Here is a 27,424-nt window from a genome sequence, read left to right as displayed (position 1 = left end):
CTGAGCAGGTCAATGAGAATTTGGAAGACATGCTGAGAGCATATGTCTCCAAAAGGCAGTCTGGATGGGAAGAGTATCTTGCATTGATGGAGTTTGCGTACAATGGTGCTAAGCATTCCACCACCTTACTCCATTCATATCGATGCATGGATACAAGCCTAGGACCCCATGGGTGGTTGGCTTGCAAAATACCAAGGCAGACAGACACCGTATGCATATATAAGAGGTAGCTTGGGCTTATGTAGGCATTCTTGGGAGTGGTGCCTTCCAAGAATGCCCAACTAGGTTGGAGCCTGTGCAAGCCTTTGTTTTCCTAACTACATTTCTGCGTAGATGGGGCTGCGTGCTATGGGATACATAGTCTTACTTGGTAGTATGGTGGCCTGGGCTAGACTTGAGTATCGATCCTAGATCCTATAGTAGAGTCTAACCTTGAGGTGGGTGTTTCATTACAGTATGCTTAGGAGTAGTGACAAGACTGATGGAAAGTTTGATCTTGCTTTGCGTTGGAAGTCCCTATTTTCTACTGTCTCCATTTGGAAAGTGTAGCCCAGTTATCGATGGATGAGTGTATATGACTGTCTATACATTTGTGCAATAAATTTCATAGAACTCCCCATCAGGTTTAACTGGCTTGTTTTTTCTAAACTGAGTTATGTCTGCCCACGAATTTTAGATTTGGACGTGAAATCCTTTCTTGTAAACTACTTTTACTGATGTTTCCTGGTTGCTTATTTTCCTTTTTGCTTTTTGGTAGTATGGACTGTATATGAGCAGGTTGCAGTTGCTGCTATGGACTGTCAGCGCCTTGATGTAGCAAAGGTATGGCAATTTGTTGTGTCATCAAAGCCATTCATCTGAATTGCATAAATAATTTCACTCTTGTGGAAAGATATTTGACTTCATTATTTTCTCGTTCATGATAGCAAATGTTCCACCCGTTATGAAGTTGAAAGGCTAATTTTTTGTTCCGGCGTACTTTACTATCTGATCGGGATTTACCTATCAAGTGCTGATTGTTTGTGTGATAACTTTTCAAATTATGCCAGGTGTGCATTGAGAAGTTGTTATCGAAATTTCCAGAAAGTATTCGTGTAGGTGAGTTGATCTCCCTGTTTTGGTACTATTGTTTGTGATAATCACGACCTTGTGTGTGACAATTTTCACCACACTTTATTCTTCCTTGTTTTCTGTTTTTTTCCTTGTTCTCAGTAGCAATACCTTTAGGCTGAATATTTTCTAGCTTTCAGACATGTTGAATTTAGAGGCTCAATCATAATTCTTCACTCTTTCCCTGGCATAGAGCAACATGTATGATGGGTAAAGGAAAGTCAAACCAGAATAGCTTCAAGAGCCTTAAGTAGGGGAAAGCTTAGAACTAAGAAAAGTACACATTTTGTACAGCTCCTTATGTGTTGAGGTCTGTCTTTATATTCTTTTGATGCATAAATATTTAGGTCGATTGGAGGGAATGTGGTTTGAAGCAAAAGGACAATGGCAACAAGCTGACAAAGTCTACACTGGTCTTTTGGAAGTGCAACCTTTGGATCCTGTGAGTGTCATTTGCATGTTCTAATGTTATAGGGACAAAGCATGCATTCTTATTGTCATAAGGTATTTTTTATTTTACTGCATGAGACTTGTACTTGCATTCACATATATGCTTTACTTCTTTCAGTTCATACATAAAAGGAAGGTTGCCATTGCCAAGGCTCAGGGCAACTTAGCAGGAGCTGTTGAAGCACTTAAACAGTATATTGATATGTGAGTAAAAATATATATCATCGTCTCCTATCTATGCACACACCTTGATTTCTGCTAACATGTTTTCAAAGAATGATGGAAAGATAATTTTGCCTAAACTGTTTTTGCAGATTTATGGCAGATCATGATGCCTGGAGAGAGCTTGCTGAGATCTATGTCTCTCTGCAAAAGTAAATTTCTCTTCATTCATTGTTTTTGACCTAGTCTGCAAGTGTGAGTTTTTTTGTAGTTGAAATTAGACATTTTGATTGAAGGCCTGAAGACCATCTTTATAACTTGAAGTTGTTTGAAATTATGCTCTAATGCTCTCAAATTGTTTGTACTGCACATGAGAAAAATAAGTGTACCTATCTTACTCAGTCTCTCCATGAAGTTAGTGGTCTTCAAGTTTGTGAGAAAGATTTTTGTATAAAAGGATTTCTTATACCCTATTCTGGCTCCAAGGATGCAAAAGGTTTCCATTATATGAGACTTCCTTTTGTTGATGGTCTCGTATCTTTATTGACACACAAACTTTCTTGTTGAATGCAATGGGTTGCTTCCAATTTCAAGTACAGTTTTGGAATAGGGTCTGCATTGTACAGTGTTGATTTGTAGGGAGCCTACAGATATTAATGTATCATTACAAACTTGAATGTTTGTGAACACAAAGCAAGATCCTGGTTAAGGGCTTTAGTGGACATTAGAACGAATAGCTCAAATTTCATATTTAGAGATGGGGAAAGGGTCTTGTGGGATGCTTTACCTAATGCTGGAAGGGAGGGGATAATAAGTCAGGGCATGGGCAGACCAAGAATAATAAAGAGGAGAAGTAAAATATTTACCCGGGGGGGTGGTGAAACAGGGAATGGAGGGAAAGTTGGGACGCAAGAAGGGGCTGGAAAGATATGCAAGAAAGGGAGGAATGGGAATGTTAGAGGTCAGGCTGGAGTGGCTGAGCAGCACCAGCCAGTCAAATGAGCAAAGAGGCCACCAGTGAGGGAGTCACATCAATGCAGGGTACAGGGAGGGGCTTTAGAGTTGATTGAGTTGGTAGAGTGCGGACAAAGACAGAATGCAGAAAGAGGCAGCTAGGTAGAAGGGGAAAGGTGGCAGAGAGTGTTAAGAGTAGCACAAGGGGTGCCAAAATTGAGAGGGAGGGCGTGTAAGGCAGTTCATGCCGGACTTCCCCTTTCTTTCATGGATATTCTTTGGATTTTCTGTAGAATCTCATTGGATTTGCAGAAAGCAGCTTCAGATCAGATTTTTATCACTCCATACAGAGCTTAAAGCAAAGCTTAAGTAGAGAAACTGAAATGCTTAATCAAAGACAACCAGGATCAAACACATACGAACTTGCTTTCAGCATAGTGCTTTTGTTCTATTGCAAGTCTTTAGTTACTTTTCATTGCGAATTTTACACTTGATACTTGAAAACAGGGAGAAAATATTATATGACATTGTGGGTCTAAATGTGTCAATATTTTTTCATTGCCTTGAATGTCTCATAAGTTGAGATGCTTGTTCATATTGTTATCTTTCAATAGCCTTACTCACCAATCAGGTCCGCTGGGCAACCGTATGGTCCTTATCTCCTCTCGGTGTTTCATGCAGAGATGTCCTCTTGAATTACATTGGGTCTAGACAGGATGGCGCAACAGTTACCAGGGCACATGTTGCATGTAGTGTGTCTCCAAACGGATGAGGTATATATCTCAGAGGTGGAACTTCCCTGGTTCAGTGATGCAGGGTTGTAAACTCGGCTCCAAGAGATCAGACCTAAAAGCAGCTCTTGTGGCATGACATTCAGCATTGTGCACCTTATCTAGAGGGCACATCTTGGTTGTCTGGTTTCACCGATATAAAAAATCTAGCCTCCTGTGAGGTGGGCTCGAAATCAGTGCATCATTTCTCCTGAGAGGCCAGACAAGAAAGAAAGAAAGTATTAAAGTTTCCAGAAGACCAAAAAGGGTCTATGAGACTGAAAGAAACTGATACAATGAAACACTTAATGGGCATCAACACCCAAGACAAATACAAAATACATAACCAAATCCATAACCCTGCCCATGATGGCATCGGTACATAGAAGGGAAAAAACTCTGAGTGGAGCGAACAAGTGCCACAGTTACTACTGTGGGTCGTATATTGGGTCTAGTAAACATGGAAGCAAGGTCCCCAAGTGTGATTTGTGCCTTAGTGCGCAGTCTCTGTCTCTGGCTCGGGTCCTTGTGACCGCCGTCTCTGTGAGTCTGCTGGACAGTACTGTCTGGCTGGAAAAACTGGTGGGGTTTGGATGTATTCCATGATCTCCCCTACGTGCTCTGAGTAGACGTTCCCTAAGTTGTATGGCCTCAAGAATGAATGCTGCCAAATACCTTACGGTCTGGGTAAGACAGGAAACTGGGCAGGGTTTGAAAAGACAGTGGTATCGACCTCTGATCCTGTAATATACCAAGCACTTGAAAGCAAAATGCTCCTCTGACTCGATCTCCTGGGAGTCGCACGGGGCTCTATCTAGGTATGCCCTCCGCTCGATTACCGTCTCTACGGAGGCGGTGTGATGAGACCCGAAACTGCCCGATTGAGATCCTCATGGAGTGGGAGAGGTGGATCCGTGTGTAATCTGGTGGGTCGATGAAGCCTCCTTTGAGATCCGTAGGCAATGGTCTTTGTAAAAGATGAGCTTCACAGGGAACTCATCGGGTGCCAACCAAGTCCGAAAAGTGTGTAACTGTAGTAGATCTCCTTGGATGACCTCGTTCACGTCGTGATATGTGAGCGGGATAGAGGGGGCCTCAACATTGTACTCATGGGGGTAGCCTGTCTATATTGAGCCCAAGGCTCTCAAACCATCTGCTAGCACGGGCATACCAACACCTCTGGTCCCCCTCTGCTCCTAGTGTCATGGAGGAGTGCAAAGCCAACCAAGGAAGCCTTGGTCGCCTTGAGGTGCAAGATCCATACTGCCTAATGCGGAAGAGATATGCAATGACCTTGAATACTGCATAGCTGAAGTGGGGATGCCCCGAACTTAGCCAAAAGTATATGATGTGTAACGGAAGGCTTACTGCGGATCATCACTACACCATCAATGACACACACTACCTATCACGACATACACTTTGAACACACACTCATGCCCGTATACTCCGCTCGCCTCGCTGCCTTTGCTTAGAGACAGACACCACGACTGCTCTTAGAGGATCAGGACGCCTTGATCACATGATCTCTCCATGAGGCTTGCCTGCATACTTTCCCACACACCACTCGATCCACATGCTCGGAGTGCAGCATGACTGCTAAATGAGCAAACTTTCTCGAGTTCCTTCATTTCCCTGAACTTTTCCAGCCATAAAATCGTGCTATACTTAGCGTAGACGTGGGAATGCTCATAAGCTACAAAATAAAGACAGACAAGGAACATGATGGGTAGGATGACGTCCCTATTCAAACATCTAAATTTCACTATGCTATAGAAGATGAGGGTTTGCTCTCATGTAGCAAAGATGGCAGAGGCTCTAAAATTCATGCTTATTGTTGCCTTGTTTCGCGATGCTTTTCATCTCCTAAATCATTGGCAAGGTATAGCAGAACCATGAACATCCCCTCGTGGGAATGTTCTCTGATTAGACACTGGTCTCAGATGGGATAGTCGGGTGGTAGAGAAGGCTGGTTGCGAGAGAGAGTACTAATTCCTAAAGGACACCAAAGTACCCTGCAATAGCTGGTATGACGACGAGTGTAAGGCTTTATGCTGACAACTCCAACTTGAAACCAAGCATCATCTTTTAGGAGAGGCAAAGGTGATACGTGAGTACTGCCACCTGATTCGCTAGAAGAAGCAGGCTTTCATCTGCTGGAACAAAGAGGAGTTACTAAACATTTTGTACAGTAACAACTCTAAAGACTTCCGGTGGAGGTTCCTTGAGTGAAGAGCCCTGAATTTTCAATTCAGAAATATGACCATTGACTCTTGAATCTTCATTGATGTGTTGTTTATTTTATAATTTAGAATTTGGTAATATGTTTCAAATTTCGAGTTCGAAGTGACAAATCAAATGTCTCCGCACTATGTTTCGTGAGTTTTTTCCAAATATTGAAGTTCTGGTGGTAATCATTATATATATATATATATATATATATAGTGCTCGAAACATTTTTACAGACATTTCGGGATGACCCTGAGACGTTTCTTAAACCCTAAAACCTGTTTCTAAACTCCTTGACTACTATGTCCTTTATGCATTAGAAGAAGGGAGTGCCTCTTACATGGGCTGAAAAAGATTGCAGCATTTGCAATGCTGAAAGAAAAGCTTACTTCGGATCCAATGTTGATCTTGCCAGATCTCCGAAAAGCTTTTGCTGTCTAGTGCGACGCATGTGGAAAAAATGACATTGGTGTAGTTATCATGCAGGATGGACGCCTTGTTGCCTATGAGAGTAGGACTTTGCAGGATGCTGAACGACTTTGCAGATTTATGAGAAAGAGTTGTTGGTTGTGGTTCATGCTCTTTCTACATGGAAACATTACTTGCTTGGGGCTGATTTCACTGTGCAGATAGATCACCAATCCTTGAGATATCTCCTCACTGAGTCTAAGTTGTCTGAGAAGCATATGCGTTGGGTCGATTTCTTATCCATGTGCCACTTTGAGATAGTGCATGTTGTGCGCGAAAAGAATGTTGTGGCTGATGCATTGTCGAGAAACCCCAAGTTTCAGCAATATCCATTACATACCATCATGAATTGGATGCAATGAAGGACACTATGCACAGGACGAGGATTTTGCAAGGATCTATGATCAGTTGTCTAATGGCCAGCGTCATGAGCATTATACTCTCAGAGATTGCTTTCTTTTGATGCATGGTCGCGTGTGTCACAAAGCAATTGACACTATGCATAGGACGAGGATTTTGCAAGGATCTATGATCAGTTGTCTAATGGCCAGCATCATGAGCATTATACTCTCAGAGATTGCTTTCTTTTGATGCATGGTCGCCTTTGTGTCACAAAGCAGTTGAGGCCTAGGATTTTGATAGAGAGTCATGCTCCACCTTATGCAGGGCATAGAGACATTGATGCCACAATGAAGGTGATTGAGCTTTTCTTGTATTAGCCAGCTTTGAGACGAGATGTAGAAGCTTTTGTTAGGACATGCATTATTTGTAAGAAGGTCAAGTTTGACCGACTGAAGGCTCTTGAATTGTTACATTTGTTGCATTACCATTTGGTACTTCTTGCAATAATCTTTATTAGAATTGACTTCGGTCAAAGAATGTTGACTTTGGTTAACTAAGAATAAGTTTTATTGTTTTACTTTTGCTTTGTATTGGTAAAAGAGAAGTGTGGGGATGCCCACAAGGGACAAGGGTTAGTCCAAGAACTAGGAAAGCATGCATTTCGCTAACCTTTAATGGGTTAAAGTGTTAAAGTTTGTGTAGGACTTGGAAGAGTGCTAAAAGTCTCAAAACGATAGAGCAAGTGGCAGAAAGAAGGTCCCACAAGGCAAAAGCACCCGGGAGATGGAGCCATTAAAGAAAGGCTCACGGGGTTCTAGAAAGGATGTGGAAGCTGCCCCAAAGCGGGTAAAAGCAAGAAAGCTCAGTTCAGCTTTAGAAAAGAAGGTCTAGCTTTTAGCTACACCGAGTCTATAAAAGAAGGGGGCCTTAGAGCTCCTAGATGCATTCAAGATTATACTCAGCTTCTTGATCTTCTCAGAGTGAGTTCTACAAAGTTATTTTCTATTGCAATAAAGACCTCGGGGGGGGGGCCAACCCTTATTTCTGGCCCCTAGTGTGGTGTGTTGTCTTCATTCTCCCTCCCAACACTTTTCTTTTGCAACGAATTCCTCTTATTGTACTTCCACGCCTTCCTAGATGATTGTACGGATGATTCCAGCCTCATAAATTCCGGCTTTTCACACGTGCGAGCTGTCAAAAGGAGAGGGTTTACTGTGAAGTCTGTTCCTGTCATCAGAGAGCTGTCTAACTGCTGCGATTAGGGTTTTGCAGCCTTCCCGAGTGGCTGGACACTGCAAATTGATCTAGGAGGCCCTGGACCCTGCTGGGAACTGTTATTCAGCCAATTGGAAGCCAACTTTCTATAGCGAATTCGATTTTCAGCTTATCAAAGTGTGCCAGGGGTGCTGCAATTGGTTCTAGATTTATTGAAGAGAGAGTTCCCGAGGTCTCCAGATCGTATTTCATGTTGCCTATTCCGGGAGAGCATTGCTATGGATTATGATATGCAGGTTCAGTAAGCTGTTCATGCAGAACATCTTCAAGTACCATGGTATGCCTTAGTCTATCATTAGTGACAAAGGTCCACGTATGGCGAGTTTGTTTTGGAGAGGGCTTTTGGAGAATATGGGCACTATCTAGATGGGCAGTCAGAAGAGGCTATTTTCACTGTGCTTGATCTTTTAAAATGCTGTGTGTCTGATCATAAGACACAATGGGAACAATATTTATCTTTGGTGGAGTTTGCTTATAATAAGCCCGTGCATATTTCCACAGGTAAAGCTCCATTTGAGATTGTGAAGGAGGGAAGAAAGTCCCACCCATTTTGCATACACAGGATGAGATTTTTTAGGCTGATAAGTATGTCAAGAACATGGATGTAGCTTATGTGTCCAGATCGTGTGCCTTGGCGGAGTAAAGAACGTCTCTTTTTTCCTTAAAGTGGCTGGCCAACCTGGTCTTAGAGTCTCTCTCTCTCTCTCTCTCTCTCTCTCTTCGTTGCGGGCTGCCGTTCATGACGGCGGACCTGTTTTGGTACCATATTGAAATTCGTAGGAGGGCAGCTAGGGAAAGCTTTAGGGACAGGTAAGGAGGCGGCTTTGAGGAAAGATGTTCGACGGAGATGATGAGTAGGCCCTGCTTGCTTTGGGTCTTAGTAGAGATACTTTAGCCATGGATTTCGCTACCCTTTCTAGGATGTTGGAAATGGGTTGGCAGTATGGCTTCGAGTACCTTGCTCAATATATATCTATGAGAAACTAACCAGCTAGAGTCAAGGTGTAATCTGGACTAAGTTTTTCAGTCCTCTCTTTCTCTAAAGTTTGATACAGGTCATGTCAGCCTTCTATAATATTTTAAAGGAGGGAGAGAAGATAGAATAATGTCTAATGATTTGATGGGATCTAGTTGTAAATAGATCCATAGGTCCAATGTGGATTTGGCCTAAATCACGTAATGAATCCCATGCTAAAACATACGGATGGATGGTTTGTAGTTGTATGGGACACTATTGACGTTGTCGGTGGATGCATCATAATTCTAGAGAGTTGGAATTATACCAATGGGCCCTTGATAATTGATGGTACAGGATTTTGAGATGACGAATGAATATTCTTCAAATCGATTGCTATTTGGAGTTAGCCTCGTGAATTGTGTTATCCAAATTGGGTTGATCATTTGACATTTGTGGATATCCCTGAAGAGGTGATTCCACGAGTATGGCTGAATTAGGGTAAGGAAGGTTGGAGCTAGCATGGATGGGAGCTGACCCATGAAAGGTAAAGCTAAAGCAAGCTATTTTTGAAAGCATGGCTTAAAGACCTTTGTGGAAAGTAAAGCTGCTTTATGCATGAAGCTTAAAGCCAGGACTATCTGCTAAAGATAGGCTTATAGGACTTTGTATTGCATCATCCTAGAGTTGGATGTATCATGTGGGCATAGAGTTGTTGGCCTAGGAGTTGTAACTAGGGGAAGGGTCATGTGTTATGGGATGCATCATTTGACTCTAACGTTGGGAAGCTCTCGTGGTGTTTCAGACATCAAGCTCAAGGGTGGCTTGAAGTACTGAGCCTAGAGTTGGAACCTGCGTGACTATTGAGTCGTGGTAGTGATAGCCCTTGTAATTCTGCGTCAAATGCACCTCTGTTGCATACACTTTCCAAGCTTGGATCGCATACCTCCTATCATTGTTTTGTCCCCCTTCCTTTGTCGACCTTAACACCAGCTTCTCAAACCCCATCGAGCTGCTAGCTCAGCCCTAGGGGGTTCCTATCTATGTATGAGGTTTAGCATACAATTCTTGCTCGAAGTGATTACTGTATTGGTGAACAACACACGCAACCGAATGGTATGATCAAGTGTTGAGCTAGTTTCAAAACAAGAGGAAGGAGTCCTTATAGCGACATCAAAAGTCGAGTATTACGACCAAGTATCGAAATGCAGACTTATCTAACTGTACCTATAGCCGAGCGGTGCGACCCTGTGCAAAGAGGTAAGCACCATACAAATGCATGGCCCAAAAGAGAGCTCAAATATTACATGACAAATCAAGCGATCGACGTATTGTGCTGAAAGGCCAAATACGATACTACGTCGATACCAAATAGTCACACGCGCGCGTGCACACACACACATGTATAACTAACAAAAGAAATTAAAAGTAAATATATGCAAATTCTATCAGGGGGGAAGGCGTATTTATTAGCATTTGCAAAAAGCCAGAGTGCCTAGTGTTCTTGAAAATTGTGGTAGAAGGAGATAATCTCTGTGTGACATTGCCAGGAGCCGATCAAGTGTCATGGTGGTTTTGAAGCAATGGTGCTTCCCTTGGTTTGCTAGGTTTGTGTGTATCGAGAAGCTGGCTAGCGTCGTGTAGTACCTTCACACCGTAGCAACTATTGTGTTCAAGAGTCTCTTGGTCTAGCGAACAAGGGTGTCGAGCACAGGCTCTGCCTATGAATCTCTAGAATGCCCTTCTTGTGTTATGCTCTAGCCGAGATAGCATGACCTCGGAAAGGTTGGTGGGCATTTTCCCTTAGATGACCGACTTCTGTAATATTTTATGTGCGTAAATAAAATGATCAAGGGAAGTAACTGCCAAGGTCCTAGGTAAGGGTGTATTGGCATCGACTAGGTGGTTCTAAGTGCTCAGGCCTAGGTGCACCTAAATGTGTAAAAATGCCAAGGGGCAAATGTTTTTAATTGTACCCCAAGAGAGGGGTAAATGGTGTACCAAGCTAAAGGTCTAAAATGTTGACATGTGGCAGGAGGGAACCATCTAGGGAATTGTGGGCTTGTGGATAAGCATGAAGGAATGAAATTACGTATCTTTGTGTGCATGCAATCCATGAGAGAGACTGGGAGGAAAAATACGATACCAGCGCCTGTGATTTTATCTTACCCGTGATTGACGAAACGAAAAAGAGAGATTTCAGAATTTGCCTTGCCTGTGAATCGACGAGACACAAGAGAGATTAGATGAGGATCGTATCATTTGGTATCAGAGCGAGTTTGCTGAGAAGTGACGAATAGAGTCTCGTAAGGTCTGTCTCTACACAACCTGAGGTGACAGGTGAAAGATAAGTCTCAAGTGATGGGTGACAGGTGGGCAAGGCGAGCGGAATGCATTGGCGGCTGATCTATTGAGTGCAATTCTTCGAGCCCATCGTCATCCTTCAGGCGATGATCACAGAGCTGAAAGGGTAGACCTCCAATCTACAAAGCTTGCAAAAATGGCGAAGGGCGTGTGACGACGAACGACGTGGGCTGAGGCTGATCCGAAAGAGAGAAGCGAATAGCTAGTTGCCTTTTTGGATCTGGGCTTTCCATCGCAGAGGCTGCACATTTCCCATTGAAAGTTCGAATAGTAGTGGCAGGAAGGCAAGAAAAAGATTTGGTGTCGTCCAAGCAGTGGGGTGCTTCATCGTGCGGCATATACTCCGAGCTTCGAGGCAATGATTTTGGAAAGCAATAGCCAGGGGCAATTGAACTTGGGGCAGACCTCTGATGCAGTGCAAAACGATCGCTCGCGAATCTAGGGCAAAATCATGTGAGGCAGCGAAGGTCTAAAAGTTATCGTTCATTGGAGCAGTAGGAACTCAGGTTAGCTGAAGGGACTCGAATTACGTGGAGCTTCTAGGGGGCAAATTTTCCTTTTGTATAAAATTTTAGTTTCCAGTTTGAAGTCGATTTATTCCTGTACAGCAGAGGGAAATTCGAAGTGAAAGAAAAACAAACTATGTCCCCTTTTGAAAGAATGGAGGCAGAGGGACAAGATTCTAGGGTAAATCTTGGTGAATCTAGAGCGCGATCTACGCAAGAAGTGTCCCATCACACAACGCCTGCTCTAGTGGGTAGGATTTCTGTATTAGAAGATGCCTTACAACAGATCATGAACCAGCAGCTTCAAGTGAACGCTGGTCAAAATGAAATTAGAGAGATGGTGCAAGCCTTGTCGGCTAGACCATCTAGAAATGAAAAGGGCAAAGCTCCAGCAGAGCCAGAGCCCAATACACACTCGTCGGAATGTGCGAAGGCCAAGGTACCTAATATTGCTAATTATAGACAGGAAAAGTACGCTGGTCGGATGACCGAGCGTAGTTTTGATGTGATCGAGGTTTGGTTACACAAGTGGGAAGAAGCCTTCGCCATTTGTGAAATCAGATCTGATCTAAAGAAAATCCGTGAGACCACTCACCTGTTTATTGAGGCAGCGGATAGGTGGTGGATAAAGCAACAGAAAGATCAGGTTGCCCCTACCACCTGGGAAGGGTTTAAGGCTGAATTTAAGAAACACTTTCTTCCATCTGACGAAGAGTCCCGAGCTTGGGATGCTTATAGAAACCTTCGCCAGAGGAATTTGTTGGTGGCAGAGTACATTGACAAGTTCAGGGAATGTGTTATGAAAATAACAGACCCTCTCCCTATGTCGGTTCAGTTGAAAGACTATATCTATGGACTGAACGACAAGATTAAAATGGAAGTTCGGGCTAAATATGTGACTACATTAGATGAATCTATTGCAGTAGCCTTGAACTATGAGGATGCCATAGGCAGATCTAGTGGGTTTGTGCAAGCAGGGACTCAGCACGAGTACCCGAGAAAAGGGGGATTTCAGAGGAAATGGACTTCAAAGACAAGTGTCTCGCAGCCAAGTGGCCAAACCAAGCAGGTGAAGCCGGTTAAGGGACAAGCAAAGACAAGTACCACCGTTGGAGTGAAAAGAAAAGTAACTCCAATGGCAGCCCGTGCTTAGTCAAAGTCCTCGTTGACCCCTGAGCAAAAAGAAAAGGCTAGAAAAGAAGGATTGTGCTTCGGCTGCCTTCAGCGACATCAGTGGAAAGATTGTCCACTAAACAAAGACCGTCGCACGGCCAATATGATAATATCTGAATGCGACGCGGAAATGCAGGAGAGTCCCAATGCGAAACATATGCAGATGCAATTAGCGGGACCTTCTTAGAGGTTAGTACCTGTGTTGTTAAGTGTGTCTGTTACTAAGTTAGTAAGCGGTGCACTTGATAACATCCTTTCAAAGCCCGTAGCAACGGGGTTCACGGTTTTCGATGAGCCCGAGTTGATTAAAATGAAAGAGCAAGTAGCCAATCATGATGTGATTGTGTTGTTGGACTCAGCGTCAACGCATAATGTAATTAACTCGAAGCTTATTAGGAGGCTCAAGTTGAAAACTAGTCCGTCTGACTATGCTTATACGGTCACGATGGCGGACGGAAGTTCAACTGAAGTATGGGACCAAAGGGTTACCGAGTTGGAACTTCGAATACAGGACTATATTGAGAAGCTGGACTTTGAATTGACCAAGCTAGCTCATGTAGATATAGCCCTAGGCATGGCTTGGCATTTTTGGAAAAATCCAGCCATTGATTGGAAAAAGCATATTTACCAGTTCAAGATGAACGGGGTAGAATATGTTTTGCGAGGTGAAAAGGATCTACCTCGAGGACCATTGATTTCAGCCATGGAAATTCGGAAGACTCTGAAAGAGTTTTTGTGTCTGTGTATAGCATCGGTAGAGTCGATTGATGATGCATCGGCTAGCACTGAGGCTACCCAAGATGGGGAAATGGCCGAGTTGGCTAAAGAGATATCAGAGTTCTCTGATTGTTTTAGGGATGAGTTACCTTATGGGTTACCTCTAGAGCGGAATGTTCAGCATAAAATTGAGCTTATCTCGGGGGCAGAACCTGTAAATAGACCTCCCTATAGATTAAGCTTTACAGAAGAAGTTGAGGTGCGAAGACAACTAGAAGAATACCTCAAGCTGGGGCAGATCTAACCCAGTTTTTCACCTTTTGCTTTCCCAGTGATATTAAAGAGAAGAAAGATGATAACTTTTCTACGCACATGGGGATAGACCTAAGGCAACGACCAACGGGATAGAGCTAAAGCAATGAACAATGGGATATCAGGTCCTCTATATAGATTACAGAGCATTGAATAATATTACTATTAAGAACAGGTATCCGATTGCTCGGATCGATGATTTGCTAGATGCATTGCATGGGGCCGTAATTTTCAGTAAGATAGATCTTAAGTGTGGCTACCATCAGATCTGTATTAGAGCCGAGGATGTGCATAAAACCGCTTTTAGAAGCAGGTTTGGTCATTATGAGTTTTTGGTAATGCCCTTTGGACTTACCAATGCTCCAGCTACATTCGTCATGCTTATGAACGATTTACTACGTCCGTATATCGGAAAGTTTGTAGTACATTTTATTGACGATATTCTAGTATTCAGTAAAAGTATTACTGAGCATCATGCAGGAGTTTAATTTGACGATTCGGTACTGAAGAGGGAAGGATAATAAAGTTGCTAATGCGTTGTCATGCATTATGCATAACATGAGTTTCACGGTGTTAGAGAGTGCTCTAATGACGGAGATTAGAGAAACTCAAAAGGTGGACGAGTTCGTCCAGAGCCTTTGACCTAAGGCTCATGTGTTAAAACCTGGGGAAAAGGAGGGCATCCAGAAAAGGCCAAACTTATGCAATATATGCCATAAGGGATGATATGCTGAAAAGGAATGGCAAGGTAGTAGTACCTGATCAGAATGACGATCTCAGGCAGAGAGTCATTCGACAATGCCATGATAGCCCATGTGCGGGACATCCAGGAGCCGAGAAGACATATGATCTCGTGAAGCGAGATTTCTTTTGGCCAAAGATGAAAAAGCATATTCATGAATATATGACACGTTGTTTTTCGTGTCAGGTAAGTAAGGCAGAGCAGGTGAAGCCATCCGGACTTTTACAACCCTTGGAGATACCACTAAGTAAGTGGGAGAGCATTTCCATGGACTTTATTGTAGGTCTGTCTACGACACTCTATCCTTGTGGTGGTTGATCGTCTTACCAAGATGGCTCACTTCATTCCAACTAGAGAGTCTGTTAGTTCTTCGCAAGTGGCGGATTTGTTTATTAGACATATATTTCGTCTACATGGATTACCCTGATCCATAGTGTCAGACAGAGATGCCAAATTTACCGGTCATTTTTGGACCGCGGTATTTGAGACACTAAGGATTGAGTTGGGAATGAGTAGTGGGGATCATCCAGAAACGGATGGTCAGACAGAAAGAATCAACCAAATTTTAGAGGATATGCTTAGAGCATATGTGGCATTGAGGCAACATACACGGGACAAGTGGTTGCCATTGTTGGAGTTTGCCTACAATGATAGAAAACATTCCTCTACAGGGTTCAGTCTGTTTGAACTGAACTATGGTTATAGACCAGCGAATCCAACTATAGTTGGAATACCTCAGAAAGTGCCTAGTGCCGCGAACTTTGTAGTTCAGATGCGGGAGATGCTAGCACTTGCGAGAGCTAACATTCGCGAAGCTATGGATAGAGCTAAGGCGTATGCGGATGAAAACCGATCCGCTAGAGAATTTAAGAATGGAGAAAAAGTTTTTCTCAGAGTTCCTTCACACTCTAAGTCTTTGACTACAGGAGAGTGTGCTAAGTTATCACCTCGATATTGTGGGCCATGGTCAATTCTAAAAAGAATAGGCAAGGTAGCCTATAAATTAGAATTACCACAAGGGTGTAAGGTGCACCCAGTGTTTCATGTTTCTTGTTTAAAGAAATTTTTGCATACAGGTGACTCATTAATCGAAGGTGTTGTTTTGTTTCAGGAGATGGAGGATAATGCAAGACGCAAACCAACAAGAATCTTGGACCGAGGAACAATACAAGTGCGCAATCAGAAGATAGGTTGCATGGCATGGTCTACCTCTATCAGAAGCTACCTGGGAATCCGTATACTAGTTACGGAGAGTGTTTCTAGATTTCATCATCGAGGACGCTGATGCTTGAAGAGGGGAGGAATGTTATGCTCTAGCCGAGATAGCATGACCTCGGAAAGGTCGGTGGGCATTTTCCCTTAGATGACCGACTTCCGTAATATTTTATGTGCGTAAGTAAAATGGTCAAGGGAAGTAACTGCCAAGGTCCTAGGTGAGGGTGTATTGGCATCAACTAGGTGGTTCTAAGTGCTCAGGCCTAGGTGCACCTAAATGTGTAAAAATGCCAAGGAGCAAATGTTTTTAATTGTACCCCAAGAGAGGGATAAATGGTGTACCAAGCTAAAGGTCTAAAATGTTGACATGTGGCAGGAGGGAATCATCTAGGGAATTGTGGGCTTGTGGATAAGCATGAAGGAATGAAATTACATATCTTTGTGTGCATGCAATCCATGAGAGAGGCTGCGAGGAAAAATACGATGCCAACGCCAATGATTTTGTCTTACCCGTGATTGACGAAACGAAAAAGAGAGATTTGAGATTTTGCCTTGCCTGTGAATCGACGAGACACAAGAGAGATTAGATGAGGATCGTATCATCTTGTGTGGGCTTGTTCTAGAAGAAGCTTGTGATCCTTTGCTAATCAGACTCGCGTTTGGTTTCTTGTCTCATTAGTTGATCCCTATGCCTGGTTACGCCAAGAAAAGTAGGACTGCACACTGTTGATCGTGGCAATTAATGATTTGCAAATTGCCTCATGCTGAGGACATGCTGAGTAATTATGTAGTGGTCGCCTGTTGTTGGGAAGCCTGTGTAGCTATACGTCTCATGAGCCTATATCCGTGTCTGGTGATCTCAAATGCAAAATAATAGTGCAATGCTGGTTCATGTAATTAGCCGAGTACGCATGCCCCACAATAGAAACTATGTCAGACACGTAAGAAACTTTGTGAGTATAATTGATTATACACTTGCCATAGATTTTTTCTGATGACCCGATGGATGTTTGCTATGTCAGGTGTAAGATTAGGTATTCAAAGAGTATGGTTTGGGGGGAGAGGGGGGGGGGGCGGGGGGGGGGGGGGATGGTCGATGGACATGCCATGTGAGCTGCATGGACAATGTGGGAGCCCTCCATGGTAATCTGAGTCCACCCTTGTCGGTTTGGCCACTCTATCTAGCCTTGTCTAGGTACGTGATGATTTGGTATGAGGCATCTCTGTGCAAGGATCGCTCTACTAGTATGATATCATGGGGTGTATCTGAGAAAGAAAAAAAGAAAGATCTATTAATGTTCACGGAAGACCTCATGTGTCTATGGAACAAACTATATACACCAAAAAGTGACTAACTACATCTTGGTAACCAGAGAATCGGGGGACAAAGCTCAGCTCATCTTGAGTTATTATAGGGCATAGCTACATTTTAGTATACATCATAAGTGAAGGGGCAAATTGATGTGTGTGTGTGCCTATGGGATTGGAGTCCTATGCAAGAAGTGTGTGAGTGTAGGTGTGCTAGAAGGTTCCAGTTAGTTGTGTAAGTTGGTGTGATGAGTGAGTGATCATAGGAGGTGATTGATTGAGATAATCAGGGAGATGATTGTGGATCTGGGATCTACCTACATGGAGGCAGTTGCCTATATATGTAACCACTCTATGAATAAACAAGAACAATTGTCTCATTGTTTCTACATGGAAATTACACGTGGTATTAGAGCCTCCTTGAATCCTCTTGGATTCCACTAAGATTCTACTAGATTCTTCATCTTCCCCAAATGAAGACTTTCTCTCCTTCTTTCCTTCCTGAATTTCCTTAGGCTTGTTCTCCACCTACAGGTCGTCATTTCTCTAGCCGTTTCTGCTGTAGCTTCCCCTCAGTAGGGCACACGTCCACCTTGAAGGAATTATGAAGTGAGTGCTCCTACAGCCCGTGCCGACAAGAGTCACAGTCCAGGCAATTTCTGCAAATGCGACCTGCTGGTGATATATTTTGGTGATTCCTCTCAGAGGAAGTCGGGTGACACCAAGAGCTATCCATAGGTCAAATCTGAAGGAAAATGGTCCAGTAATGGTGGCATACAGACGGAAAAAACAGTTGACTTTGGAGCTTCTGGCTATGGCGACCTGACGAGACATTTCGCCCAAGCTTGGTTATGGTTCTCCTCTAGTCCTATATCTTTCATTGTGCAACAAAAGCCCTCAAAGAGCTGTTCTCATCTGGTTGAATTTCATCCTTCAAGTTTACATGAACTCTGCAAGCATTTCTAGTATATTTTTGGAGTTTTTAATGCTACACTAAATGCTTGAGGAGTAAAACACTCAGTTCAGAGATTATTCCTCTAAAAATCAGTTCAAAGAATGTCATTTCAGTTTAGAGAATGTTTGTTCAGTTGGTGCTAATCTCTTGACAACATGCCAACCTCAAGTTCTTAAATCTCTTCCAAAATCAAGAAGACTACAAAGACCAAGTACAAGGTGAAAAAGACTCCAGTTAAGAGGTTGTGGGAGAAGCCAACTGGTTATGATTATGCCAAACAATTAGGTTTTTCAGAATTCTTATCTTGCAATTTGCATCTATATGGTGAAGGTGATTTTTTTGTTCAAAAAGATTGACCTTTTGTAAAGGGATTAGACACTGCCATTAATTTGGTAAGACCTTCCTAAATGGCTTCCAAATTGAAAATAGACAAGTTTGAAGGAGAGGGGTTCCACACTTGGCAAACAAAGCTGAAGTTTATTCTCATGAAAAAGGAAATATGGAAGGTAGCAAATGACAAAGAAACTAAACCTACAACTAGAGAAGGAGAAGCTTCATGGTTTGCAAAAGATGAAAAAGCTCTTGCTATAATTGCTCTTGGTTTGAGTGATTCCTTTATTCATCACATTGATAGATGTGAGACTGCTCATGCTGCATGGACTCATCTTGAGCATGTGTTTGGAGCACAGGGAAGATGCTCTAAGTATCTCATCTTGAGCATGTGTTTGGAGCACAGGGAAGATGCTCTAAGTATAGCTTGCTTATCAAGTTTTTTGACTTAAGATTGGATAGGGGGGAGTCCATCTCTTCACATCTAAATTCAATGAAGAGCATTTTGACACAGTTATCAGGCATCAAGTTTAATCTTGATGAAGATATTGTCATTGCCATCTTACTTAGAAGTCTCAATGAAGAATATGACACTATTGTAACCACACTCACCAATATTCCAGAGATAAGTTTGGTAGAAATTTAAACATCACTCTTGGAGGAGGAGAGAAAGATCAAACAAAGAAGTGATTACAAAGAAGGGGCATATTACAAGGAAGGGGTATATTTGGCCAGAAGCAACTTCAGCAACTTCAAGGGAAAGAGCAAAATGAAATGTAACTTTTGTGGCAAACCTGGACACTTTGAAAAGGAATGTTATGCCAAAAAGAGATGTTCAACCAATCTTGTTGAGGAAGCAGAAACTGAAGAAGAAGAAGAATCAGAGAATGTCAAAGCTCAAGCTCTCACTACTTACAACACCCAAGTCAAATCTGACAAGGGGAAGGATCGATATGTTTTCTGAGTTATGTGTGTATGATGTCAATAATGGTTCTCTGCCATGGATAGTCCATCCTTAAATGATTGTTAGTCTTTTCAGATTTTTTCTTGTTGGACTCATTAGGCTTTACATACATAGTCTGTGTCCATCTCCTAGTTGTAAACCAAGAATCCTATGAGTGAGTCACAGGTTGGGGCCATGAGTGTTGCCACATGATAGTGGGCAAGCCATGGAGCATCCCATGTACTATTGCTAAGGGATGAGGTCATCAATTTGTGAGGGGGAATGAAGGGGCAAATTGATGTGTGTGTGCCTATGTTATTGGAGTCCTATGCAAGAAGTGTGTGAGTGTAGGTGTGCTAGAAGGTTCCAGTTAGGTGTGTCGGTGTGATGAGTGAGTGATCATAGGAGGTGATTGATTGAGATAATCAGGGAGATGATTGTGGATTTGGGATCTACCTACATGGAGGCAGTTGCCTATATATGTAGCCACTCTATGAATAAACAAGAACAGTTGTGTCTCATTGTTTCTATATGGAATTACAATAAGGTGGCCTTTTTAAGACTGAGAGTCTTTGGGTTTGGATTTGAAGTCCCTAATCAATGCTTGCCCATCTTGATAAACTGCCCGTTTGCGGGCTTCCTTTACTTTGGTGAGCTCACTATTTCTTTGTTTGAGCTGGATCAGAGTGAGCTTCTCAGATATCCAAATCTTTGTACCCTTCAGCTTATGTGTTTTTCTGAGGATCTGAGCTCTTACTGCCCTCCCTCCAAAGTAGGCCTGTGCTTGTGTGCCATTTTGACTGGTGTTGTGTATATCATTTTTGTCCTATTCAACTTGTGGAACTTTGTTCTTAAGACATATGATTTTGTCATCTATATCTTTCTCCTCATCATCATGAAGGCAGCCATTTTCAGTCCCCCAATGTGTAAGATCATCTTATTGTGTGCTCTGGCTTCCTACTTTTTTACGTACATAAATGTATGCTCTATTGACTTTGTTGCTGGCATCAGCAGCGATTTCTTGCTTGATCGAGCTCACTTGATCAGTTTAGAACTCTTCTTAAATGTTGCAGTTCAAAAGCTGAAATAGTCATGCTCAAACAGACCATGTCGAGCGCAGAGAGAGAGAGAGAGAGAGAAGAAGAAGAAGAAGAAGAAGAATATATTATCGTCCTCTGAAGACCAAAACCGGCCTATGGGACCTGAGCAATACAATATCACAAGTACATGAAAGCTCCTCCCGAAGATGGGAGGGTGGAAAGAGAAACCACCTTCTAGGATTCAGGTGGATTCCTATGCTTGAAGAGCTTATACACAAATGTTCCTAAAGCTGAAGGTGACCCTTTATGCAGCAAATCAGCCAGTTTGTTATGTCCCTCAAGGAGGTGATTGAACTCTTCCCTAATGTGTGCATAGTGAGGGCATATCATTAACATGTGTTCTTCTGTTTCAACCATACCTTGATCACATAGTTGGCATATTCTACTCTCCCTTGGCATCTTTTTCCATCCCCCTGTTTCTATTTGCAGCTGGTGTGATCGGGTGCGAAGTGAGGCTAAAGCCCTCCGTTTATGCACTGCTATAGGTGTACATATGTACTTCTGCGTTGTTGTCTCCCTTCCTGTATAAATTGACCAATATTCGGGGTTGATATATGTGCGATAGTACTCAAATTTATCTTTGTTTTCTGCTGTTTGCCATTTCCTGTGTAGTGCATTCAGCAGGTCATAATGAAAAGCCTCTTCATCAATCTCCTCTGAAGAGTAGTTTAAATACTCTTCTACTTCCCACTTCTTGAACCATTTTTTTAGGTCCTGTGCCCATCCGGATGTCAAAATCTTGCCCTTGTTTGTCTTTTGAAGCTTCTGACTTTCATTCCATGCTCTCTTTGGTAGCCTTTCATTATCCATGCACTTGACCTTTGTGATGTATCTGAGTACTCTCTTCAGAGCATGTAGCTCTATGGGTATACATCCTGTCTCTAGGAGTAACAAAGAGTATGGTGTAGTAGCCTTGATGCCCAGGTGCCTCCTAATGAAAGACTTTTGCATTTTCTCTATCTCATTCCACGTTGATGGAGATATACTCCCACCCCATACCTCTACTCCGTAGAGTACTGTCTGTATCACATATGCCCCAAAGATCATATTTCGTACTTGCCACCTTCTCGTATTGCTATTGTTGCACTCATTTTCAAATTGGAAGTATTTTGCCCATCCTGCATCAAGTCTCCGTTGCACACAGCTGTTCCATCTATTATTGGCGGGGATTTCAATACCCAAGTATTTGAATGAGTGCACTGTCTCAATGGGTTGTCCTTTATATAAGATTTGGAGGGGGCTGCTTGGCTGTATAGTCTTGACTATCATGAGTTTAGTTTTGTTGACATTAATAGCCATCCCACTCTCTGCACAAAATATGCTGAAGATATCCATCATTTTTTGCATCTTACTTTCACTATCAGTGAAAACAACCACATCATCTGCGTAAAGAAGCAACCAAATCACGAGACCTGCTAGATGAGGGCTGTATAACTCATCTTTACATGCTTCTTCATTCACCAACTCCTCAAGTCTATCAATGCATAGGCCGAACAAAGTGGGTGAGAGCGGACATCCTTGTTTTACCCCCATATTACTATAGAACTCTTGTGACATCCCATCCTTACATTTTAGTTGACATTTTACTTTCTCATAAAGTCTAAAGACAGCAAACCTTATTTCCTCGGGCACCCCTATGCATTCCATTCTCTCCCATAGCACATCCCTAGGCACTGTATCAAATGCCTTCTTAAAGTCAATGAAACAACAGAAGAGTGGCTTCCCCTTGAGGCGGCTTTCCTCCATCAAAACTCGAAGAGTGACTAGGTGATCCACTGTACAGTGTTTTGGTCTGAAACCAGCTTGTCCCATTGCTCTTTTATTTTCTTTCTCTGCCCAAGCACTCAATTTTGCCTCTACTATTGTGCTATACAGTTTGGCTAGAGTGGAACATACCATAATTGTTCTGTAATTTGTTAATTGATTGCGGTCACCCCCTTTGTAGATTGGTTTGATCCAATTCTCTTGCCATTCTGTTGGGAAACCATTCATCAAAGCCTGATTTAGTGCCATTGCTATGTGCCTTTGCGTGTGCTCATTGGTCCACTTAATGAGTTCAGCCACTAGGTGTAGAGTGTCTGCTGCCTTTCCATTTACCATTTTCTTGAGGCCATCTTGTACATCTTTCAATGAGAAAAGACCCTGAGTATTACTGCTGAGAGGTATGCTCACCATGGGCCGAGCCTTGGGATGTGTGTAGAGCTGTTGAGCATATTCCAGCATCTGTGTTTCTGTAAAATCTCCCATAATGTCATTTGACCTTTGTTTAATTCCTTTCCATGCTCTTCTAGGATGCTTGATAAAATCAATTGCATCAGTCCATTCCTTGTTCACAATATGTGCACGTCTTTTTTTACGTGTAAGTGCATGGAGCTGTTTCTCAGCTGCTCTTTTCTCATCCCCCATTGGGATCCCCTTTAGTGCATTCCTAGCTGCCTTGCACTCAGCATCAAACCAAACATTGTATGGTAGCCCTTTCTTGCATTCTTTATTGCTCTTTTTGTACCCCAAAACTGACTTGGCTGTAGTGAGAATAGCATTTTTCAATTCTGTCCACCCAATTTTCTGTTTTCCCAGCAGACACGTCTCTAGAGTTTCAGCGTACTCCACCTTCTTTGCCTCATTTATATGATAGTTGCCTTCAACTGTTTTGCGCTCTTCTAAAGTTGCCTTGGCAAGTAATATATTAAGCTCCACATATAGTGGTGTGTGATCTGAATCAGGGGACTTTGAGCCAAGTGAGAAATTGTGAATGAGATGGCAAGCTTCCAAACCAATCAATGCATAGTCGATCACACTAGCCCCTCCACTGGCAGGGAAACAAGTAGGGGTATTTGATTTTGGGAAAAGGGCTGTGCCATTCACCACCAACATGTGCATTCCATTCATCAATTGCTCCAATGCCCTACCATGTGCATTCACTTCCTTATCCTTCGAGCATCTACACCAAATGGGGTCAATGTCTATCTCATGTTCCTTGATGTATTCTTGCTGAGTGGGATAGTGAAACTGTAGATCTCCTATCCGTGCATTGAAATCACCAATGAGCAAAACATTTCCTTTTTTGTTGAACATAGCTATATCCAAGCACAGGTCTCCAAGTGGCTGGGTTGGGTCAACCTCATGTCTTTGGTAGAAGGGAGATTCTCTATGAGGAATGTAGCACCCTGCAATGTAAAGTGGTGAGTGCATTCCTTTTACCATGATCCATATGAAGCGTTTGTGGATGTCATCTTTGGCTATGGAAATCATGTCTTGTATATGCTCCTTGTATATGCATGCTACCCCTCCTTGCCCTCGTAGGCCAACTTGCTTTTGCCAGATGGAGTGCACCACGTATCCATTAATTTTAGGAATTCTGCATATGTCCCTTTCCCAAGTCTCTGCGAGAAAAATAATGTCTGCATCATGCATAACTTCATTCAATCCAGCCCCTTTATGCCAAGGGAAACCTCTACAATTCCAAAACATGATCTTCAACTTCTTTTGGGTTCCATAGGCCGCGTGTTCCTAGAGGGCCTGTTCAGCTCCTTGCTCTTTTTTTTTGATTCGGGCCTCATACATACGTCTCCTTTCTTCTTGCTGCTTGGGGGTGCTTGAGAGAGAGAGAGAGAGAGAGAGAGAGAGAGAGAGGAGCAACATCTTGCCTCCATCTCTCATTCCACGTTCTCTTTAGATCTCTTCCTAAATGTTTTGCAGCTCAAAAGCTGAAACAGTCATGCTCAAACAGACCATGTTGAGCAGAGAGAGAGAGAGAGAGAGAGAGAGAGAGGTGTTATGTTCAAATGCAGATGTATTACACTTTATTTCCTTACATTTTGGAGTAACAGTAATAACTTCATTGGAACTTTGCATACTTGATTGCAGGTATAATCAGGCTGCCTTTTGCTATGAGGAGCTTCTCATGATGCAGACATCAAATGCATTATGGCACTTGCAATATGCCGAGGCAAGTGACTGGGTGACTATAGGAAGTCATTAGTGCTCTATATAGAAGATTTCGATTGAGTCATCAAAATCTCGATTCATCAAGTTAAATGGGAATAGACTCTCTAGAAGTTTGTTGTACATGTTCTATGAGAATAGCACCTTTCCTAAATCGGTCTCTATGATTTGCATCGGGGCCACCTTTTCACGAAAACCAAAGGTACTAGTTTTTTTTCATTTTTCAGGTGCAATATACAATTGGAGGCCTAGAGAACCTAAAAATCGCAAAAAAGTATTATGCGTCGGCCATCAAGCTCAGTGCTGGCAGAAATTTGCGTGCGTTGTATGGAGTATGCCTGGTAATTGTATTTTGGGTTTTATCTGTGATCATTTGGCATGCTTATAAAGTATGTGTGGATTACTTATATTGGTTGTGGGAAACTGGACAGTGTGCTTCTGCAATCAATCAAGCAAAGGGGCGAAATAAAGATGAGAAGGAGAGCTCAGACCTACAAGCGTTAGCTACATCAGTTATAATAAAGGAGTATAAGCTGAAATGTCCAAAGAAGGTTACCTTGGTAATGTCAGTTTTGGAGAAGCAAAAACCCTGAAATAATCTGTTTTGTCGACCAATAATATTATTGAATTTCACATGAAACTCTTATAGCAGTTGTGATCAGATGTTCACTGAGTAAATCAACTGCTGTAAGCCTGGGGAATTGCAGGTACTTATGGCCATTCTGTTCCTACATTTGCAAGTAGATTTGTCAGTTTTCTAGTGAAGCTTTATACATGGGCATGAGCCAAAGGATTGGTGGTTATTTCCTTCCATGCATCTTGGTATACATGGATTGAGCTGCATTAAGAGCGGATAATTTTAGCCATGTCAGTCGTGCCAACATGTTAAGTATTCAGCGAAGATCCCCTCTCTTGTCCTTTTCCTTATAGAGAAAAGGAAATTGTATCCACCTCCTGTCTTGAGGTGGCCTTTTGAATTGCAACTCCAAGCAAAAAGTTGAGACATCATAATCTATGTGGCATCATAGATGGCTAAATCATGATTTGTCTAGAGTCTTGCTCTGCTACTCCCAATGGGATGTTAGATTTGATAGTTCTCGAAGGGTTAAGCCTTAGGCCTGGGTTGTCTCGATTTTTATTTTTGCAATTGAAATGTTTATTACAGTTAAAAGAAAGCAAATCAAAGTACAAGGGGGGGGGGGAGATAATGACATATTTTTGATGTTTATGAGAACATTTGTAAGTTTGGAGGAGCGAAATGCCACTCATTCCTAAAATGATAAAATGAATATGAAACTCTGAGAAAAAATATGAATCTGGCTTAGATTTTGCAGGTCTTCAAGGGAGGGGGCGAGTGAGGGGAGGTGAGGGGGAATCATTTTGAATGTGTCAAGGTGACTTCTTTGGACCATGGAAGTGAGGAAGCATAGAACCAAGTACTAGCAGGTGACCGTTCTTTGTTCTGTCTCTGATGTTTTCTTATTCATTCAAGCTTCTAGTGAGCTCCAAACGATCCATTTGTAGAAAAATAACATGAGAGGATTAGCAGTGTCTTGATAATTTAAATGGCGTACTTCTAAATTTCAATATGAAAGTAAGGTTTAGCTTGTCCATCTTTGAGAAGAGATTTCAAAGGTAACTTTCTCAACCAATGCAGTGGTATTGCTCTATTTTGTCAATCTATCGTCTCTATGAAAGCAGTTTTTTTAACACATTTAGAGTGTACATTCTTTAAGGCTCAATTGAGCGAAGTGATGTATATAAAACTTTGATCTTGGTTGAATACAAATCTTGATTTTGTGGTCTAGCATTTCAATGTTACACTCAACTCTAATGGCACACAAAAAGGCTTCGGCATACAGTTATGTTCTAGTGTTCATTTCTCAACGTGCCTATTCGTCCCTTCACTAAGTGAAGCAATCGGACATGGACAACAGAACTTGTGATAAATAGCTTCCAATGTCTAGTGAAGCTTATTCAAGGCTTTTCAAGACAAAACTAACCTATACTAGACTCGACTCAGTTCTAGTGTTCATTTCTCAACCTGCCTATTCGTCCCTTAATTAATTGCAAGCAATCAGGGCATGGATAACATAACTTGTGATAAATAGCTTCCAGTGTGTAGTAAGCTTATTCAAGACTTTTTTAGACAAAAGTAAATTATACTAGAATCGACTCCGTTCTTGACAAACCTTTATCAAGGAAATTGGTATTCAGATCGATGTAGCACAAAACCTTGTTACACTAGGAAAAAACCATGCAGCTAAGAAGATTCAATATAATGGATGTTCACGATAAATTAAAACAATTTCATAGCATCAAAAAGTGTCTCTAGCCTCCCTTGCCTAAATGTCACATATCTCTTTACACAATTGTATGCTGGAAAAAAAACACAAAATGTGATAATAAGCAAGTATATACATTGTAGCTACGGTTTGAGATCTAGGTTTTTGGACTCAGATCAAGGGTTACAACAATTTGAATGTAAGGGTTCCTTCTCTAGATTTACAATATTGGGATCTAGATTGTGGAGTACCAATGTATTGCAAAGGAGTCCAGGATGATACAAGGGACTAGGTTATAAGGATTCTAAGATTGGCACAAAATTCTTCTTTCATCCTAGGGTAGTAAGTTTCCATTGCTGTATTCAACCATGAATGATGATTGTTGAAGGTGAACCAACTCACTTGCCACCATTCCAACAAATGCATAAAGTGATATTTCATATCCTAGAGCTCACCTACCATAATCCCAACAAATACATAAGTCAGTATTTCATCTATTTGTTTAAAAGAGAGCTTTCTAACTCCCAAGCATTATAAGAGAGAAAGGCGTTAGAGTTGAACTTAAACTTGTTTATATATAATGAAACATGCATGCATGTTTATCTCTACATCTAGGATGACAAAACCAATAAGAACCTTCAAAACGCTATGTGAGAATTTTGGTGGTTGCGATTCAAATGAGCGTCTCCTAGGCATCTATTATTTTGATGTGCAAAAATGTAAAAGACCAGCTTAACGGTACACAGAGCAACTCCATTTACATACAAAATTACCTTCAAGGAAAGTGATCCAACAATGTGCCTATCAGTTGCTT

At 42.1% G+C, this 27,424-nt stretch overlaps 1 protein-coding gene across 1 annotated transcript in view; it reads left to right on the top strand.

Annotated features, from left to right (window-relative positions):
• The window catches only part of LOC147895701 (uncharacterized), a 35,527-nt gene extending 10,023 nt beyond the window's left edge, over window positions 1-25,504 (top strand). The window contains exons 2-9 of the mRNA XM_087383016.1: window positions 758-822; window positions 1,050-1,098; window positions 1,458-1,552; window positions 1,679-1,764; window positions 1,875-1,934; window positions 24,248-24,329; window positions 24,553-24,666; window positions 24,757-25,504. Of these exons, the coding sequence (XP_087239142.1) occupies window positions 758-822; window positions 1,050-1,098; window positions 1,458-1,552; window positions 1,679-1,764; window positions 1,875-1,934; window positions 24,248-24,329; window positions 24,553-24,666; window positions 24,757-24,918 (713 nt within the window). The 3' untranslated portion in view covers window positions 24,919-25,504. The remainder of the gene's footprint in view (window positions 1-757; window positions 823-1,049; window positions 1,099-1,457; window positions 1,553-1,678; window positions 1,765-1,874; window positions 1,935-24,247; window positions 24,330-24,552; window positions 24,667-24,756) is intronic.
• The last annotated feature ends 1,920 nt before the right edge of the window (window positions 25,505-27,424 follow it).

This window comes from Dipteris shenzhenensis, chromosome 12 (assembly GCF_047967505.1).
Source record: "Dipteris shenzhenensis isolate YYH24624 ecotype China chromosome 12, Dip_SZ_1.0, whole genome shotgun sequence".
NCBI classification, from domain to species: Eukaryota; Viridiplantae; Streptophyta; class Polypodiopsida; order Gleicheniales; family Dipteridaceae; genus Dipteris; species Dipteris shenzhenensis.
Note: the sequence above shows the minus strand (reverse complement) of the source record. Positions and strands in the feature narration are given on the sequence as shown.